At 34.1% G+C, this 19607-nt stretch overlaps 1 protein-coding gene across 1 annotated transcript in view; it reads right to left on the bottom strand.

The window, feature by feature from the left end:
- The window catches only part of LOC127831604 (uncharacterized), a 114252-nt gene that overhangs the window by 46605 nt on the left and 48040 nt on the right, over positions 1–19607 (bottom strand). Inside the window, exons 33-50 of the mRNA XM_052356582.1 lie at positions 18936–19244; positions 17889–18227; positions 15947–16030; positions 14142–14249; positions 13030–13629; positions 12299–12649; positions 11087–11254; positions 10543–10612; positions 9932–10188; positions 8465–8540; positions 6994–7247; positions 6618–6681; positions 5532–5714; positions 4073–4176; positions 3861–3915; positions 3347–3574; positions 3051–3121; positions 185–233 (exon numbers count right to left, since the gene is read on the bottom strand). Coding sequence (XP_052212542.1) covers positions 185–233; positions 3051–3121; positions 3347–3574; positions 3861–3915; positions 4073–4176; positions 5532–5714; positions 6618–6681; positions 6994–7247; positions 8465–8540; positions 9932–10188; positions 10543–10612; positions 11087–11254; positions 12299–12649; positions 13030–13629; positions 14142–14249; positions 15947–16030; positions 17889–18227; positions 18936–19244 — 3370 coding nt within the window. The remainder of the gene's footprint in view (positions 1–184; positions 234–3050; positions 3122–3346; positions 3575–3860; positions 3916–4072; positions 4177–5531; positions 5715–6617; positions 6682–6993; positions 7248–8464; positions 8541–9931; positions 10189–10542; positions 10613–11086; positions 11255–12298; positions 12650–13029; positions 13630–14141; positions 14250–15946; positions 16031–17888; positions 18228–18935; positions 19245–19607) is intronic.

The raw sequence follows: 19607 nt of genomic DNA, 5'->3' as shown, positions 1-19607 counted from the left end.
TCAAGGCATCACAGTACTTTAATAAACCAATGATGTTTAACATGATTTTAATTATAAAACACATATTATATTCTCTAAAACAATATTTACGTTTATCTGCGTGTTTACATTTCATGTCGATGTAGTTATTATCAGGAATACATCATGCTTTCAAAATTGTTAATGAACACAAAAATGTACTCACCCAGTTATCTTATAACCAACTTCTACCTTGTAGATGGTAATATTGTAATCTGCAAGGTGTAAACAGATAAAACATCAATCAAAATCTCTATTTAATGAGCCTGTTCTTGGAAAACAAGGCTTAATGCATGTTGATTAAGTGTCCTCCCGGATTAGCCTGTGCAGTCTGCACAGGCTATAATCAGGGATAACACTTTTTCATATTTATGGACTTTCTCATATAAAGGAGTCTCTTTGAAATAAATATCTAGTCTAGGCAAGAAGTTTTGTCTCTGATTAGCCTGTGTGGACTGCACAGGCTAATCTGGGAAGACACTAAACAAACTCGCATTAAGCACTGTTTTCCTAAAACAATGCTTCAATTAACAATGTATTTAACATTAAATAGGACTTAATGCAAGATTAATGTAAACAATTAAAACAGGCAAGTCAGAAATTAATAAATAATCAAGTCATACCTGTTATTAACACGGACAAAAGTAAATCAAATGATTTTAAATAACAGATTTTAAAAATAATTATCTATATTTTGTATTGTATCAAAAGTAATAAATTTGAGTTGTATGACTTATTTAAGTTACGTGGCATTATGTAATTAGAAAATACAACTAAGAAGCATTAAAACATGTTTCAATTCAACGTAGAACAAATATTATGTAAAATTGCTAGTCACTATCATTTGTATTTTTTGTTTCTCTACTTGTCATTTATATACATGTTTTTGACATTTTGCACACAATCATAATTGAACACAGATTATATTGTATTTTATAATACATTTAACACTTGACACTAATAAAATACCAACACCAATTTGGGTTGACCAATACGTGATGTAACATGAAAAATATGGATATGCATTGATAGAGAAATAAAGAAGAGGAAGAAACCAAACATCCTAACATTTGAATATCGTTAGGAAAAATAACCAGGCAGCAGTGAATATATCACTGATGAACCTATAAAGGACTATACCATTCAGATGTCATAACAAATAATTGAGGTACATCCTATGACATTAGAATTCATTACATTAAAGGAATTACATGCAAACACATAAGAAATATTAAGAAAAATTAAAGAACAAAAGCTATATGACTGGCCCACAGTGAGAAATTATGTAATGTATGCACCACCAAACATTGGACACTGATTTCAATACCATCTGAGCAATCTGGTGAAATTCTTGAGGATAATGCATTGCCTGCAAACGCGTAATGAAAACAACAAACATAAAAATGACATGACAAAACCATGTGTTTTTCTAAGGTAAGTTTTGTTAGGAGAATGCAATATTGGGAAAATATTGATGCAAATAACTTAGGATTTAGCATGAAACCTTTGCAATGTCTTCACAAAACTATATCCAATACAATAGTTTGGTGCATCAAAAATTTTACTTACCGTAATGCATGACACAACAGTGTGACAAATATGTTGAAGCTACACTCAAGTGATCAAACAGATACAAAAGCTATGGTTTCAATTGAAAATTAATATACTGTAACAGGGACCTATACAAACAAGGGTAATTTACCAAGTAAAGAAAAACTACACAATTCCCAATTCGTGGGCTCCACACAAGACTATCGTAACTCACTTTTTGAAAATTTTACAGAAGAAGCAAAAAACATTTTATTTTTCTTAATACTTCTGTTAAAGACAGGATTTCCTGATTATGAGTACAAAATAACAATCCATTACATATGTAATAGTAAAATCAAAATTAACCTTCATCATATTTTATATTTGTAACTTTTTTTGAGTTACAATACTTTTGCAGGGAAAATGCTAAATTTTTGTTTGTATAGGTCCCTGACTGTAATTACTCTAAGTTTTCCGACACTTCAAAATAATTTTAAAATGTGTGTCTGAAAATTTCGATATGAAAAAATATTCAAAAATTACAGGTGTCCGAAAATTTAGAAACAAAAATTAAGGTGTCTGATAATTATAATTTTATAGAAGTAAAAGCAATAAATCAATGTACAACAATTGAATTGCGTTTACTCTTCTATTTTCTGCTTTGAAATTAATACAATTTCACAGCTTTGCTTAATCTTGCCTGATATGATAGAACCAATAAGTACACACATAAATCATTTTGCTTTCTTAATTGGACGAAACTGTTTTAAATGCTGTTGGGTGAATTGATTGTTTTATACTGGTACACATGGTTATTTACCAAATTGCGCTCATGTACATGTAATGTTCCATGGCCCTTAGGCATGCATCTGCAAGGTTTTATGACCTTTATCAGGTTGTAAAAATCCATGCTCAAAGTGTCAGAAGATAGTTGAAAACAGGGCCAAAGTCTTAAGAATAGCGCTGTAAAATATACTGTCCTAAAATTTAGATACATTAATTAAGGACGAAAACGCGTATGTCTGCAAATTAAGATTTGCAAAAAATTAATTTTTGCTACAAAAGAGGGTGTCCGAAAACTTAGTGTCCAAAAACTTAGAGTAATTACGGTACTCATGGAAGCATGATGGCTTTGGTGTCTGCATATATCAGAAGGTCTAAAATTCTAATTCCATGCTGGAAATGGTATTAAATCTTCACTTACGTCACCTAGCATTAGTTCTACTCAGTGCACTGTCTCAAGAATCTCTTAATAAGACTTTGGACTTCCCTGCAATCAAGCTAATATAAATATGTTAATAATTCCACATTTGACCCAACTTTTGTGAGTCAAATAGTTAGTATGGTGCGATCACTGGGACAGGCTCCGGTTCTTCACCCTCAGCATCAGATGCGGAAGGACCTGACATAAACTTTGAAATACACACACCAAAATTAATAGGCTGTAACTACCGGTAATAGGAAATGAAAAGTAACAAGATAAGAAAGTAATATTTTCTTACCGCTATCACTGGTAACATAGGCATCCTTGATGATCTGTGCTACCCTGTCTCTGTCCTCAGCAATCAGGTACCTGTAACATCATATGATTCCCTGAATCAGTCTATTTATAGATTCCTTATGCTATTTATAGATTGCACAAGACAACTGACCACTGCAAGCCTTACTCTTTGAATAAACACCAAGGAAATAACACATCTCTCTTATCTCCTTAAATTATATCATGCCTTTCACATTAGTGATTGATCAGACAATTTTTCTTACAGATATAATAACAACCAGAAAAATACAACAGTACCCGTTGATCTCGTAATGGTTCAGTGTCTTCACTGGAATCAAGTCGTTAAAACTGAATGTGTAGATCCTGTAGGTGTTCATGTTGCCGTAGTACACCGTGTGGTTGCTCTGCTGGAACCAGTACATCAGTTCCGTCGATGTTGGCACGCCAAGACTGCGAGCGTCAAGGACAATTGGGCTGCTACTGGCAGAATCGGTCACGAATAGAACCAGGGAGGAGATTTCATCGCTGTTTTGGAAAAGTAAAAGTGAAACTAATGGCATAGGCAAATTTTCTCCATGGATTATGTTTCTTAAGTTTTGTATGTCCTAGTTTGCATTGTGAATGTACCACTAATTTAATGAAAGGCTACATTTAAAACTATATCAACATAAAACTTCTAAGATTAACTTTGGTAATTTTAACCATGCATTTTTTTCAAAACCAAATAGCATTTGTCTTAATTATGAGTTTAGAGTAAACTACCATCGAATCAGAATACAAGCAACACAGCTACAGATTATAATTGACTCACCCATTGACAGCGTATTTGTCTATGACACGGTTGTACTCGATATTATAACTGAATCCTGCAATAAGAAGGTACACAATTTAATTGCACTCGTTTTTCATGACCAGAAAACCAGCAACAAAAATAAAAATGGCTGCCATTTTTTTTATTGCACAATCAATTAATCTGTGTCTTTAGATGGTATTCATGAAAAAATATAAACTCGGAATGAATACCTGATGTTTTGTTTCTAGTAGCAAGAGCGACCTGCATGATAAGTTCTGCCACTTGTCGCACGTCCACACGCCCAACAAAACTGATCTGCCAAGTGTGCCTTGACCTAACAAGAATAATAAGAGCCAGGCTTTAGGAAAACAGGACTTAATTCGTTGCATGCTGGGATATTTGTCGTCTGCTAAATGGGTGTCTGCTGAATTTCTAAAATCATCATTTTCTTCACTTTTTTTCAAAGACCACTATCAGAATAGCAAACAGTTTGGATCAAGATTAGACGCCACGTTTTGTGGCATCTGATCTTGATCCAAACTATTTGCAAAGGCCTTTAAAATTTGGTTCCAGCACTAAGGTTAATTCATGTGCGTAGTGTCGTTTGATTACCCTGTCACAGATAACACTTTCCGCTTGTATGAAATTGTTATCTAAGGGAGGTCTCTTCAAATGGAAAACCCAGTCCAAGTGAAAAGTGTCGTCCCTAATAGCCTGTGCAGACTGCACACTGTTTGCACATGCATTAAGCCCCTTTTTCTTATATGTACACTATAGAACAAATGGAAAAATGCCTTCACCAAAACACCATTGAAATAATCTGAAATATGTACTTTTCTGTAACAATGTATCTGTTCTGCAAAAAAACTAAACAAAAGAAAAACACTAGCTAACAGAAGAACAAAAAATAATTAAAGTTTTTCTTCAGTTATTGTGCCAGATCAACCATAGAGTTGGAACTGTGAGTCTGTTATCAAATCCACATATATATTACATATAATACATTATGTAAATAGAGAATAATAGGTTAGTGTTGATTATAGATCAGGTTTATCATGCGAGGCTTAGAAAACAAAAAGCACGAGCCTTGGCGAGTGCTTTTTCGTTTTCTTGCCGAGCATGATAAACCTGATCTATAATCAACACTACTGTAATCTATTATTCTATTTATCCCACTTTTTATTTTCTAAACCTTTTTTTTAAACAAAGTTAGTTTGACTGGATAATTTCGCTGGATTTATGACGTCATTTCGTCGAAATATTGACGTCATTTCCTGCCGTTGATTATAGATGATATTTAATCAATGGGGCTTTAATCAACCGAATTCGCTGTAAAAGTGGGATAAAAAACAATGCAGTTAAATGTGTAAGTTGCATTTTTTGCCTATTGATTTGCAAATACTGGTGACATCATATTAGCCTTGAAAACCAGACTTAATAATGCATGTGCATTAAGTGTCGTCCCAGATAAGCTTGTGCAGTCCACACGGGCTAATCAGGGACAACAATTTCTGCCTAAACTAGAAGAGAGTTTCTTAAAACAAAAATTCCATAAAAGCATAAAATGTTGTTACTGATAAGCCTGGGCAGTCTGCACAGGCTAATTTGGGATGACTCTTCAAGCACATGCATTATAGCCCAGTTTTTCTAGACTGTGCCTCATATATCTATCAAGTTTTTAACACATACCGATACAAAGTAATCGCTGGGTCTTCTGTAAAGATGACGTAAAATCCGGATATGCCATATTTCATAGGAGTAACAACATGGATGCCATTTTGGAAGTCTTTAGTAGAGGGTGCATTTATCATCACTGGACTCACAACATTCCTTCCAAATTGTACAGTGTAGACAATGGCAAAAACAAGATTGCTGAAATTATCAAGGTATCAAGATTAAATGTTCAAATGAGAAGCATTAATTTGATGAAACGCATATACTTGTACAATACTTTTATGTTAGTCAAATGATCTACACATCTAATAACTCGCCTTTGCAAAAAGAAAACAACAGACTTTTTCTGCTTTAATAACAAGCATATTTCAACAATTATATTTTTTTATGCGTGCATGCTATTGATAATGTTACTACTCATGTCAATGATAATACCTTCAATAACATCAAAATAAATAAAAGAGCATTTTAGTTAGTAATAAAACAATATTATTTCATGATAACTGTAAAGCTTAATATGTAGACATAACCATTTCACACTTAAATATATATGAGCCTTGCTCTGTGAAAAAGGAGTTTAATGCAAGTGTGTAAAGAGTCGAATCAGATTAGACTGTGCAGTCTGCACAGGCTAATTAGGGACGACACTTTCCGCAGTTATGATTTTTCTTTTAAAGAAAGTCTCTTCTTAGCAAAAATCAAGTTAAGGTGGAAAGTGTCATCCCTGACCAATTTGGGACGACACTTTACGCACATACATTTAACCCCCTTTTCACACAGCCTGGCTCATATTAAAGTACATGTGATATGTTTGGCAAATATTAATAATTATCCCTTTACCACTTAGATACGTATTTTTACGCATGTGTAATCCTCTAGAAAGTTGCATTTAATTTCATACTTTTCTTACTAGTTTCAAGTTTTAATGCTTTATTTTCCAACCCTTAGATCCTGATGAGCAGCAAACAGCATTAAACCTGAACAGACTGCGAGTTACTCGCAGACTGTTCTGGTTTTATGCTGTTTCCACATATCCATTTTCACTTTGCTTCTAAGTGGGAAAGGGTAAAGAATAGTAAACATGAACAAAAGTCAATCTACCTGGTTTGCTTCTGGAAATATTGTTCTGTTTTCACAAAGTGTACAGTACAGATTCCAGCACATTCTGAAAAAGCAATCATCCATTTAGACCATCTATAATATGAAAGTTGATAATAATAACTTCAGGGTGCAGGATCATAAGAGTATTGTGGGGTCCACATTTCGAAATTGACAGATGTAAACAAGCTGATATGTGGCCTTTCGGTGCAAATATCTTGTTAACTAGCGTATTAAAAAACTACTAATAATGCCACTTGTGTCAATATTAAATATAACCCAAATTGTCTTATTGGAAAACATATATATTCTTGGGCAAAATCTGACATGTTTAGAATGTACGTGACATACATAAAATGAAATTATGACAGAAACCTACTTGTTACGCTATTTCGCCATACATCCTGAATTCCTTGAACCAAATCTGTAATATTTTCCTGATAAATATAATCTGCAATGAACAAATCGTGGTGAAATCTGTAACGTGTCATAAGCGATCCAGTGTAAATCTCAACCACAGTGTATTTTTCTATTTCAGTGTTGAAATACGTGCTTTCAGGAACAACTACGCCTGCCGGATCTACTGTAATACCCTTGACCTTGATGAGGTAGGAAATCTTTGTGATTTCTATTCTGTTGAAAAAAAAGAGTTTTATGGTAAAATCTTAAAAGGCAATTAAAGGTCATCTACAAAAAATTTTGAAGGTAAGAGCAGTTCAGTAAACATGTATGAGCCTCATTCTGCGAAAACAGGGCTTAATGCATGTGCCTAAAATGTCGTCACACAGGCTAATCTGAGATGACACTTTCAGCTTGTATATTTTTTGTTTGAAGGAAGTATTTTATTTGCAAATATCCAGTTAAGGCGGAAAGTGTCGTGTGTGTGAAATGCACATGCTTATCTAGGACAACACATTACGGACATGCCTTAGGCCTAGTTTTTTCAGAACTTATAAATTATTAAAGATCCAATAATGTTAGAAATTATCATACATCTTCAATACACCTTTAAATATGACCAAGAATCAGGCATTGTATACTGACATGCATATAGAGAATACTAGGTCGGTGCCAAATAAAACAAAGTTTATTTTGCGAGGCTTAGAAAATCTGAACCACGAGCCTTGGCGATCGAGTGGTTCAGATTTTCGTGCAGAGTAAAATAAACTTTGCTTTATTCGGCACCGACCTAGTATTCGATTTATCCCATCAATTTTCTTAGTTGCAAATTATTTCTTTAAAAATAGAATAGGAAAATCGAACTACACGGAGAATCCCAAAGTTATTTTAAGCAAACATAGTTTCATTTATTTAATCGTGCCGAGCCTAATACATTACAAAACGATCAGTAACTAACCTGTTTTTCTGTTTATCATACCTCTACGTCCCCGATTTTTAAGAAATAATGAAAAAAAACACACTAAGCTACAGCAGTTTTAGCGTGAAAGAACATGCATTGTGTCATATGACGTGTTAATAATGACGTCACGAGTACTCGTACTTAATATTTGTAAATAATGTTTTTTTGCTTTTTGAGTTGCATTATGTGTTAAAAATATATTACATCTAGGTATCAAATTGTTTGTTTTGTTGAATCTGATTCGATTTTACTAAAAATGATTACTTTATAGTTGATTCCGAGTAATATGACCATTCTCTGCTGTGCGTGACAGCTATATTTCAGCACTGCCGAAATAGAGGAAAGTTTATTCCACAGTGGTTTATTTCGACAATGCACGTCTGATGATGGGATAAAATTCAGGCATATTTAAAAAACAAAAAAACTCCGTAGATAACACTGTCAACAACGAAATGGATACACAAGGTTATCAAAACATTTATTTCTTTACCCCATATCACCCATGTATTCTTCTGTTTTCTTCACAGAAATGTCATCCATTCCTGAACAGGTCAACTGGGATAAGCCTGAAAATGAAGCAAATTAAGTGATTGCCCATTTTTATTTTTGAAGTGTGTTACATGTATACTTTAATATTTTAATTGATGACTTATTGGTGGGTGCAAGAGATTTTAAAAAGAAGTTGAATCACAACAAAATAAATTTAATCACAACTAAAAAAATATATAATTAAATAGTTAAAATACATTTTAAAGTATATTTTGTTTTTGTATTTTACAATTTAAATTAAACATGGTTTTGTCATAAACATTCAATGAATTGAATGTTGCATACTTGACAAAATGGAAATCTTTCAGTTTCCCTATAATTTACAGCAGAAATGCATAGTTCCTTCTAATGATTGTATTGACAGTGTGTTGCCACGCACATCTCATTGACATAATTATAAGACGTTCTTGTGAATGCACTTGCCTCTTGTAACTACATTCTTAAACTTTGAGGGATTACAATTTAACCTAAGCAGGCTCAGCTTTAAATGCCAATATTTCTTATCAAAGATTAAGGAGCTTGTTACAGTAGAGATGAATACCAATTGAAGATGCATGTCGTAATATATGGTAAAATTGTCAGAATGATTTTAGTGACAGTTTGCATGCATGCTTGCATATTGAAAAACAAACAATTTCTTACCATAAGGACCTTTCAAGCAAGTTTTAATTTTAATGTTGAAAAGTATAGACTTATTTGTTGAATTAGTTTAAGTCTCTTGATTGTCAAACAAATTGACAAAGAGAAACACATTGATGATGAATTAAAAAATCTGTAGATGTCATCAAAGACACATTATGGGTTCTATAACCCTTTTTGGCTCAAAAGCAAAGTGAAAACAGTTATAAGCAACCAGCGTGAAAACCGAAACAGCCTGCAAGTAACTCGCAGTTTGTTCAGGTTTTATTATGTTTGCTGCTCATCAGTCTCTTAGGGGCGAAAATGTAGCCTTTAAAACTTGAATCTAGTAGACAGTCTGTAATTTAATTTGATATTCTAAGGGAATACAAATGGGTAAAGCGATAACAATACATACTACTATTCATCCTCCAGATAACAATACGTACTACTATTAATCCTCCAGATAACAATACATACTACTATTCATCCTCCAGATAACAATACATACTACTATTCATCCTCCAGATAACAATACATACTACTATTCATCCTCCAGATAACAATACATACTACTATTCATCCTCCAGATAACAATACATACTACTATTCATCCTCCAGATAACAATACATACTACTATTCATCCTCCAGATAACAATACATACTACTATTCATCCTCCAGATAACAATACATACTACTATTCATCCTCCAGATAACAATACATACTACTATTCATCCTCCAGATAACAATACATACTACTATTCATCCTCCAGATAACAATACATACTACTATTCATCCTCCAGATCAGACACAGGCGTTCTTCAATGTCTGCCACAACCTGTGGCTCTGGCCTCGGTCCTTTGATGAACAAATGGAAGGCGCGACTGACATCAATGAGCTCTGACATGCTTCCATGATACATTCGTGTGCTGTAGACCTTCTGCAAAGCGGTTTCTAGCAGAGACAGGCTTGGCTGAAGCACGGTCGACGGGTCTGAGACATTTACTGGCGTTACTGTGTAGCTGACCTTCAGTACATCCGTTCTGAAACAAGGGGAGAGCATAATGTCAGCCTCATTCTGGGAAAACTGGGCTTTTGTGAATGAACATAAATGAGTCGTGTTCTGAGAAAACTGGGCATAATGCCTGTGCGTAAAGTGTAATGCACAGGCTAATCTGGGACGACACTTTATGCACATGCATTATGCCCAGCTTTCTCATAACACGACTCAAATGGTAAAACAATGAACAACATCATTACAGTGAGCCAAATATCTAGAATTCAAGTTAAAAACTTAATTTCCTAAATAAACATGTTCTTACGACATAATCACATAATCGTTCTGTGCTTGTTTCCTATAAAAAACAAACTGACATTTAAGTTTATTTACAACTTACCCTCTTTTGTCAACCATACTTAATGTGTAATTGATCGCAATATTGAATGTTGTGTTGCTCTTTCCTCCAACTAAAACAAACAAAAAACTGCCTTTGTTAACAAACGAATATATAATTTTAAGTCCTTATCTTAAAATTATAAAATTCCTTCTGTCATTTGCCGTTTTAAGTCAGATGAATCTAAATTAGTTTTACTCTGGTTTATATTTATTTTGTATACAGTGGGTCTTTGTTGGTTTTGTTAGATTATCACAAAGTGAATATATCATTATTATGTACATTTCTCCCAATCACACATTAAGGTATTGGAAGGTTTAAGTTAAATGGATTTAATATAGTTTTACTACCCAAATAAAAGCTTCTATATTGAGGTTCTTTTTGGTATCAATATATCTATTTGTATTCACAAGGGATCAGAAAAATCTATAAATATTTCCGCTAAAGACAGTTACTTGTTTTATTTAAAAGCAAATGCAAAACTGTCAAAAAGTTCAATATCACATATTTACAACATTCTTTTCCATATGCTTTGATGTACCCATACTTGAGTTAGCAGTTTCCCATGCATCCCGCAAAATGATGACAACCAAGGCCTTTTCATATTCTTCTTCTACCAGCTCAATGTAAACCTCCAGATGCCTGCCAGGGTCTAAGTACGCTGCAGTGGTTGTCGTCGGTGACGAAGGCGGCGTAGAAGTCCCGCACACTCCGCCTGTACCACGATTTGGGTGCATACGTTTAGTAAGCATATTTATTGTATAAAATTGTATAAGGATAAACAGTGTGTGAATTTTTCGTTACAATTTCGGCTGAATGGACAAAAGTATTTATTTTTGTCAATTGTGACCTTAAAATTTCCAATTGAAGGTATCCCCCAAAAAAGTTTTTTTTCTTAGACCTAAACATTTAGTTCCCATCCAGCTCTAAAAGTTTAACCTTAACAAATACAATGTTGAAAACCCTTTTATTCTCAATTTTGAAGCATTTGTTAGCAAACAACAACAACATCAATTTCCCAATTTAAGTTAAATGACGTGATTATTTCCAATCTGAAAGGACCCGGCCCCATTCCCCAAATGGTGAAAAAAACAACTCATTACATACTATGCAATCTAGGCTATTTGACAAGTGGTGACTGTGTTCTTAATAATATCTGAGGTGTCAAATTAATTGGAAATACTTGCTCCGCCTTTAGATTAAGTAAGCATATAAAAGCCTTGTTCAGGAACAACTGGGCTTAATGCAAGTTTGGCAAGTGTCATCCCAGATTATCTCAGGCTTATCAGGGATGTCTCTGTCCACTTTTATGGAGTTTTTCATTTAAAAGGAAAGTGTTGTCCCTTATCAGCATGTGCCTGCTTACTGCACAGGCTAAACTGGGATGACACATGCATAAAGTCACATTTTCCCAGAGCTTCTCAATTTTATTGAATTGTTTTCAGATAACTGAATATGCAATCTAGGCTATTTGACAAATCAAGATTCTGCTCTGAAGCATCTATGATGTATACAATTTATTGAAAATATTTTTAATTGAAAACCTTGCATGTGTGTAAAGCGTTGCCTCAAATAAGCCTGTGCAGACAAAAACAGGCTAATCAGGGAAGACAACTTTTGCCTTTATGAAATTTGTGTTTAAAGGACCTCCCTTTAAAAAGAAAATCCAATACAGGCTTAAAGTGTTGTCAGTATACACTTGCATTATAAGCCCAGTTTTCCTAGAGCAAGACTTATATATTAAGACTGAAGGAATTACCATCAGTTCTGTCGAGTTCTAGACTGCAAATTGTCTTGCTTCGGTCAGCATTTACGAACAAGACGGCACCAGCAGCGCGCACAGGAGATGTCAATTTGCTGTGTACTTCCATCAACCCGTAGTTCTTCCCTTGAACAAGGTCTGACCTTCCGGCACTTTGGAATGTCAAGGACTTGAGATACGATGCAAACGTGCCGGTCAAATTCACTGTAGTACCTTGTACATTAAGTTGAGCTTTCAGAGTGGAATGTAACCCAGTGGTTTCTATGCGAAGAGTCAGTGGAATTGCAGACGAGTCTTTTGGGCATTTGAACTGCCCTTGCCATGTTGATAAATCCAGGTCTTTGGCATCTATGGTTTATAAATAAACACTAATTTGTGAAATATTGTCCAAGTACATTTCAAGTTATTTGGTAATTTATCTAGCTTGTATTTATGTTTTGAAATTAATTAATAACAATGCATTAATTGGTCAACTTTACAAATAAAGTAATGGCCTCATTGTCATTCCAGTTACAAAACAAATTGCAAATAGTTGAAATTACACAAAACTGGTGTCTTTTAAGTAGATTATTTTGATTGGTAATCGGCTGTTCAACTGAGTAACAGTAACATATTGTACTGTTTGGTCTAGCGTTTGTGACGCACAGGGCAATTATCAAATTCTTTAGGCGACATCAAATATCATTAAACAATCATTTGGTAAATAATGTAATTTAGCAAACTATTACCGTCAAACTTGACACATTGGTCAGTGGTACCAGGCACAGGAATATTGCAGTTGAGACCAGAGAACCATGGCAGGCACTCAGACTGTCCGTTAGCGCTACAGGTAAAGTGGCCTGGACAGACGCCCAGGGTCGTGGTTGTAGGTGTTGTTGATGTCGACCACGTTGATGGTATAGATGTCATTGTAGATAAAGACATTGTTTGTTTTGTGGAGGACTTTGAAGTTGTTGTTGTTCTTGCTGCTGTTGTTGTTGTAGTAGGAGAATTACTGCCAGGCTGATTACTTGTTGACCAAGACGTTGATTGTTTTGGTGAAGTTGTAGGCAGTGACATTGTTGGGTCTGTTGAAGACGTTGCTGTTGTTGTTGCTGTTATTGTTGTTGAAGGAACATCGGTGCTGGTTAGTTTTATAGTTGATGATGATGTTGAAGGTTTTGATGCTGTTGTAGAAAGTGACATTGTTGGATCTGTTGAGGACGTTGATGTTTTTGTTGCTGTTGCTGTTGTAGAAGAAGCAGCATCAGTTCCGGTCTGAACAATTGTAGATGATCTAGATGATGTTGTGGTAGATGACTCCAAGGATGCTGAATTGGTTGTGCTACCTGATTAAATTTTTTTTTTAATTTAGATAAAAATACACCAAAATTCTCATTCTTTATAATGTAAAATTATTGCTGAGTTGACCTTTATCAATTGATTCTTTGATTTATTGTTAAAATGTATATTATAAAATTGCATGTATTTTAGTTCAAAGTGTTTAATTTTTTATTTAATCCTTTCCCAGTCAGATGCAAAGTAAAAGTAAAATTGGTTCAGGTTTTATGCTGTTTACTGTTTGTAAGTATCTAAAAGTTTGAAATTAAACCTTTAAAACTTGAATCTGGTAAGAAAGGTCTTAAATTAAATTTTAATTTCTAAGGGACTACAAATGCGTCAAAAGACGTATCTAAGTGGTAAAGGGTTAATGCCACACTGTATAAATAAATGTGAGTGGACATACATTGTGTTGATGCTTTTAAATGAGCTATGTTTGCACATTTGATAATATTAATGAGACAGAAATGAAACTATTAACCGTTAAAAGGAACTCAACAAAATTGGCAACAATAAATACTATAGCTTGGTGAAACTGATGTTGTAGTTGTAATAGATGAAGTTGCTGTTGTTGAGGCAGCGACTGCTGTAGTACTTGGTTCCTGCTCACATCTGCTTCCAGTGTAACCTAAATGTGTTTGACAACTGTTAGGAAATAGTTATAATTACACTTACAACAACAGATTGCCAAGCAATATGGTCTATGGTCCCCCTACCAGTGAAAATTCACAATTGTCAGTATTTTTTTTAATACTTTTGTTGCCATACATGCAACCACAATTTTTTACTTAGGAACAAAATGAATTGACGTGCATAATCTCCATATTTCCACCTGGCCATGTTTAAAGTTTCATGAAAAAATATGAAGAACTTTTTAAGTTATCGCAGGATCCAGAAAAGTATGACGGACTAACAGACAGACTGAAAGATAGACTGACAGACTGACACACAGAGCGCAAACCATAAGTCCCCTCCGGTTTCACCGGTAGGGAACAATAAAACAAGGTATAACAATAAAATTTATCCAAACAGATAAACGTTACACAAAATAAATACATGACAATTTGATCATTATTATTTTCAATAAAACTCTAAATGAATTAAATTTTAATTAAAAACTGATGCTTAACATGTCAAATATGCCTGAACCAATGAGATAAATTTCAATTAAATTACGTTATATGATTTGCTAGTAATAATGAGCAAAACCCTTCAATATCATATAGATATTGGGTTATTATTAAAATGCTGGAAATCATCAGGATATATGATTGATAATTGTTCTTTCAAAACTTTACTTCATCTCAGTTTAACGCTTTCCCACTTAGAATCTAAGTGAAAATGGCTATGTGCAAACAGCATAAAACCAGAACACCCTGCGAGTTACTTGTAGTCTGTTTAGGTTTTATGCTGTTTGCTGCTCATCAGTATCTAATGATTGTAAATGAAGCCTTTAAAACTTGAATCTAGTAAGAAAGGTCTTTAATTAAATATAACTTTCTTATGGACTACAAATCCCTCAAAATACTATTCTTAGTGGTAAAGGGTAAAACTGTTTTGAAACAAAATACCGGTAGTATCTAGGGCCCGTTTTCACCACATAGTCCTTAGACTTAAGTCTAAGAATAGCGAATATTCTGTAAATTGGAATATTTTAAAAATTGCTTAAATTTTAAATCAAAATTGGCATTTAACACCCCTTTTGACATCATTCTTCATGCAGAATCATTTTGATAATGACTTAACTCTTTCAGTGCTGGAACCGAATTTGAAGGCCTTTGCAAACAGTTTGGATCCAGATGAGACACCACAGAACATGGCGTCTCATCAGGATCCAAACTGTTTGCTATTCTGATAGTGTTCTTGGAAAAAAAATCGAAGAAAATGCTAATTTTAGAAACTCAGCAGATGACATTTTAGCAGACGACAAATTTCCCAGCATGCAAAGGGTTAATCAGCTGTGGTAGCCAGTATATATTCAATACTGGAGGTATTTTATTGGTTTTTTGCCTATGCTTTATTCTTAAGTCTAAAAATTGGGCAGTGAATAAATACCTAGGTATATGAGGCTAATTCTGGGAAAACTGGGCTTAAAACATGTGTGTAAAGTTTCGTCCCATATTAGCTTGTGGAGTCTGCACAGGCTTATCAGGGAAGTAACTATCTACCTACACTGGATTTTCTTTTAGTTGAGACCTTCTTAAAATTAATAATTCCATCAAAGCGGAAAGTACTGCACAGGCTTAATCTGAGATGACAAATTACGCCGTGTATTTAGCCCATATTTCCGAGAATGCAGTAAAATGAAAAAAAATGCCTGATTACCGTTCTGGCAACAGCATGTGACGTCATCGCGGGCTGTGCCGACCCTGTAACAACTTCCACGCCCCCCGCACCAGTTGTACTGCACTGCAAGGTGTGTATACAACAGATTAGTACTCAATCCCTAGACCAATATGTATACCACAGATTAGTACTCAATCTGTAGACCAATATGTCTACAACAGATTGGTACTCAATCTGTAGACCAACATGTATACAGCAGATTAGTACTCAATCCATTGACAAATATGTCTACAACAGATTAGTACTCAATCCCTAGACCAATATGTATACCACAGATTAGTACTCAATCTGTAGACCAATATGTCTACAACAGATTAGTACTCAATCTGTAGACCAATATGTATACAACAGATTAGTACTCAATCCATTGACAAATATGTCTACAACAGATTAGTACTCAATCCCTAGACCAATATGTATACCACAGATTAGTACTCAATCTGTAGACCAACATGTATACAGCAGATTAATACTCAATCTGTATACAAATATGTATACACCAGATGAGTACTCAATCTGTAGACCAATATGTAAACAACAGATTAGTACTCAATCTGTAGACCAATATGTATACGACAGATTAGTACTCAATCTGTAGTCCAATATGTATACAACAGATCAGTACTCAATCTGTAGACCAATATGTATACAACAGATTAGTACTCAATCTGTAGACCAATATGTATACAATAGATGAGTACTCAATCTGTAGACCAATGAATACAGCAGATTAGTACACAATCTGTAGACCAATATGTATACAACAGATTGGTACTCAATCTGTAGACCAATATGTATACAGCAGATTAGTACTCAATCTGTAGACCAATATGTATACAACAGATTAGTACTAAATTTGTAGACCAATATGTATGCAACAGATTAAACTTAATATGTAGACCATTATTTATAATAATAACATGTTAGAAATTATATTACAGAACATCATTGTCAAGAATAGGTATCACAGAACATTATAAGATTTTAAATTGAATTAAATTAAAATATTGATTTCCTTAAAAACTTGATGTAGGTATTATAATACTTTATAAAAAATTGTAACAATTAAAAGATGTTTTTATTTAATAAATTTCAGTATGTATTAATCAGGATGAAATTTATAAAGAAAGGACAACATTAAAATTTAACATTCTCATAACAAAGGAATACATTACTATATTCAAAGATTTACTTTGTTATGCTTGGACATACTCTCAAAAACATAATGTCTTGGATAAGATAGCAGCGCATGAATGTAAACAAGCAAACCATGCGCACATACGAGCAAACCAACAAGCTACTGACTACAGAATCAACAACAATTATACAATAAAATAAATAATCAACAAATGTCTTCCTGAAATACAAAAAGAATCAGTTAAAGAAAGTTATCCAAATATAAATTTTGACTACAGAATCAACAACAATTAAACAATAAAATAATTGTTCAACAAATGTCTTCCTGAAATAAAAATAAATTGAGTTGTAGAGTGTTATTCAAATATGATCTTTCAGGATATCAATAAGTGAAATATTCATGTCTTAATATTGTATTTAGTGTCTTATAAAAAATACTGTTGAAATACAAAAAAGAAAAAACAAATAAGAATCGTTTTATAAATAACAAGGAGTACAGAGACTTGTAAGATTCTTAAAATTATTTTCATAAATCAAAAGTAGTAAAAACATCTAATCGTGCAGGACAAAATGTTTGCCACTAATCATACTTTATAAAATATATTAAGGCTAATTGATATACATGTAGCTTATTACGGGAACAAATAAGGAGTATTTTAGAAATAACCAACTGAGCATTTATAAGTCAAAAGTAGTAAAACATCTTACGCAGGCCAAAATGTTTATCAAAGTAAAAAATATATATATTTTAATAATGCCAATATGTGAATGTGCATTATATTACCGGCACTCCGTCTAAGCTCTACTGGACACCTCATGACATCAACCTTCCTGGTAAACAACACAACGCCGGAAAGGAAAGCAGGCGTCACAAGCTGTCCATCCAGTCTAACCTTTGAGAAATTACGTCCGTAAAAAGGCTCTGTCACAACATCGTCATTCTGTAACGACAGGAAACTGAACAATGTAAAAAATGTTCCGCTCATCTTGATGGTGGTGCCATCAATGGAGACACTTCCCGTGGTGTCAATGTCCGAGGATCTCGTGATGTTCATCGAGAAAACATTCCCAAGGTTGTCGTCTGGGCATGTGAAGTTTCCTGACCAGGTACTGGACAGCATGCCTTGAAGAGAACATTAATTACTTGTTAATTAATTGAGTAATTAAAATGGTAATAAGCACTTACAAATACCTGACTATGGAAAGGCGCTTGTAATTTTTTTAAATTGGAACTAGTCTGAGTAATTGTTCTTTTGTACTTGTTATTAACATCACAACTTTTATCATGACTATAATGATCATCATCATCATGATGATCATCATCATCATCATTATCATCAACAACAACAACAACAACAACAGAAACAACATTTCACCATAACATACTCATATATAATTTTTTTTTTTTAATCCCGTTTATCCATCCTTGTGATTCAACTACAAAAGGTGGCCATGCGACAGGAAGTGCAAAGGTTTGATTCTAACTATATAAACATTCATTTATTCTCACCCATGTACTTCAAGTACTGGTATAACCCAGAAATCAGACTAGAGAGCATTTCAATAAGCCTTAAGGCCTTAACCCTTTGCATGCTGGGAAATTTGTCGTCTGCTAAAATGTCGTCTGTTGAATTTCTAAAATTAGCATTTTCTTCGAATTTTTTTCAAAGAATACTATCAGAATAGCAAACAGTTTTGATCCAGATGAGACGCCACGTTCTGTGGCGTCTCATCTGGATCCAAACTGTTTGCAAAGGCCTTTAAAATTCAGCTCCAGCGCTTTAAGGGTTAATGCAGTCGAGCTTAGTGCAAAGTTTTCAACTATACTCACCAAAAAAACTGTTACAGTCTGCCTCACTGTCAGGAATGAGAACGTTGCAGTCACTTCCTGTCCAGCCGTTAGCGCAAACTTGCAAGCTGCTAGCATGGCAGTCGTAGTGATGGAAGCACGAGTGGACGGTCTGACATGGAATGGGGGTTGTAGATACAGAGGTTGTTGGGATGCTTGAAGTTATTGGTTGAGCTGATGATGCATCCATCGTGGTTGTCAAGAAGGGGTTGCCTCGCGTTGTTGCCTTGGTGGAAGGGGTTGTCATGGTTACAGTTGTTAAGGAACTTTCACATTGTTTTCCATGGTAATCTTTATAGGAAAAATAAAGTTGTGATAACTAGATAAAAACATTGATATTGAACAAGTTTGTGTGTGTTTTGTAATGGCAGTAATTAACAACTGTCGTAACTGAATCAGATTAAGAATGGGAGAAAATACACATAATTCCATGACAAGATATTAGAGCTAAAGCAGAAGTGCTATTAGTAGTATATAATAAGTAGTAGAAGTTCCAGTATAAGAATAAGTAGATGCAGTAGTGTTAGAAGCAGCAGTAGTAGCAGAAGTAGTAGAAGTATAAGCAGTTGAATAGTGTTAGAAGTAACATCAGTAGAAGTGGCAAAAATAGTAAACCTATCATGAATTTAAGAAGTTAAAATAGTAATAGCAGTA

This window comes from Dreissena polymorpha, chromosome 5 (assembly GCF_020536995.1).
Source record: "Dreissena polymorpha isolate Duluth1 chromosome 5, UMN_Dpol_1.0, whole genome shotgun sequence".
Lineage (NCBI taxonomy): Eukaryota > Metazoa > Mollusca > Bivalvia > Myida > Dreissenidae > Dreissena > Dreissena polymorpha.
Note: the sequence above shows the minus strand (reverse complement) of the source record. Positions and strands in the feature narration are given on the sequence as shown.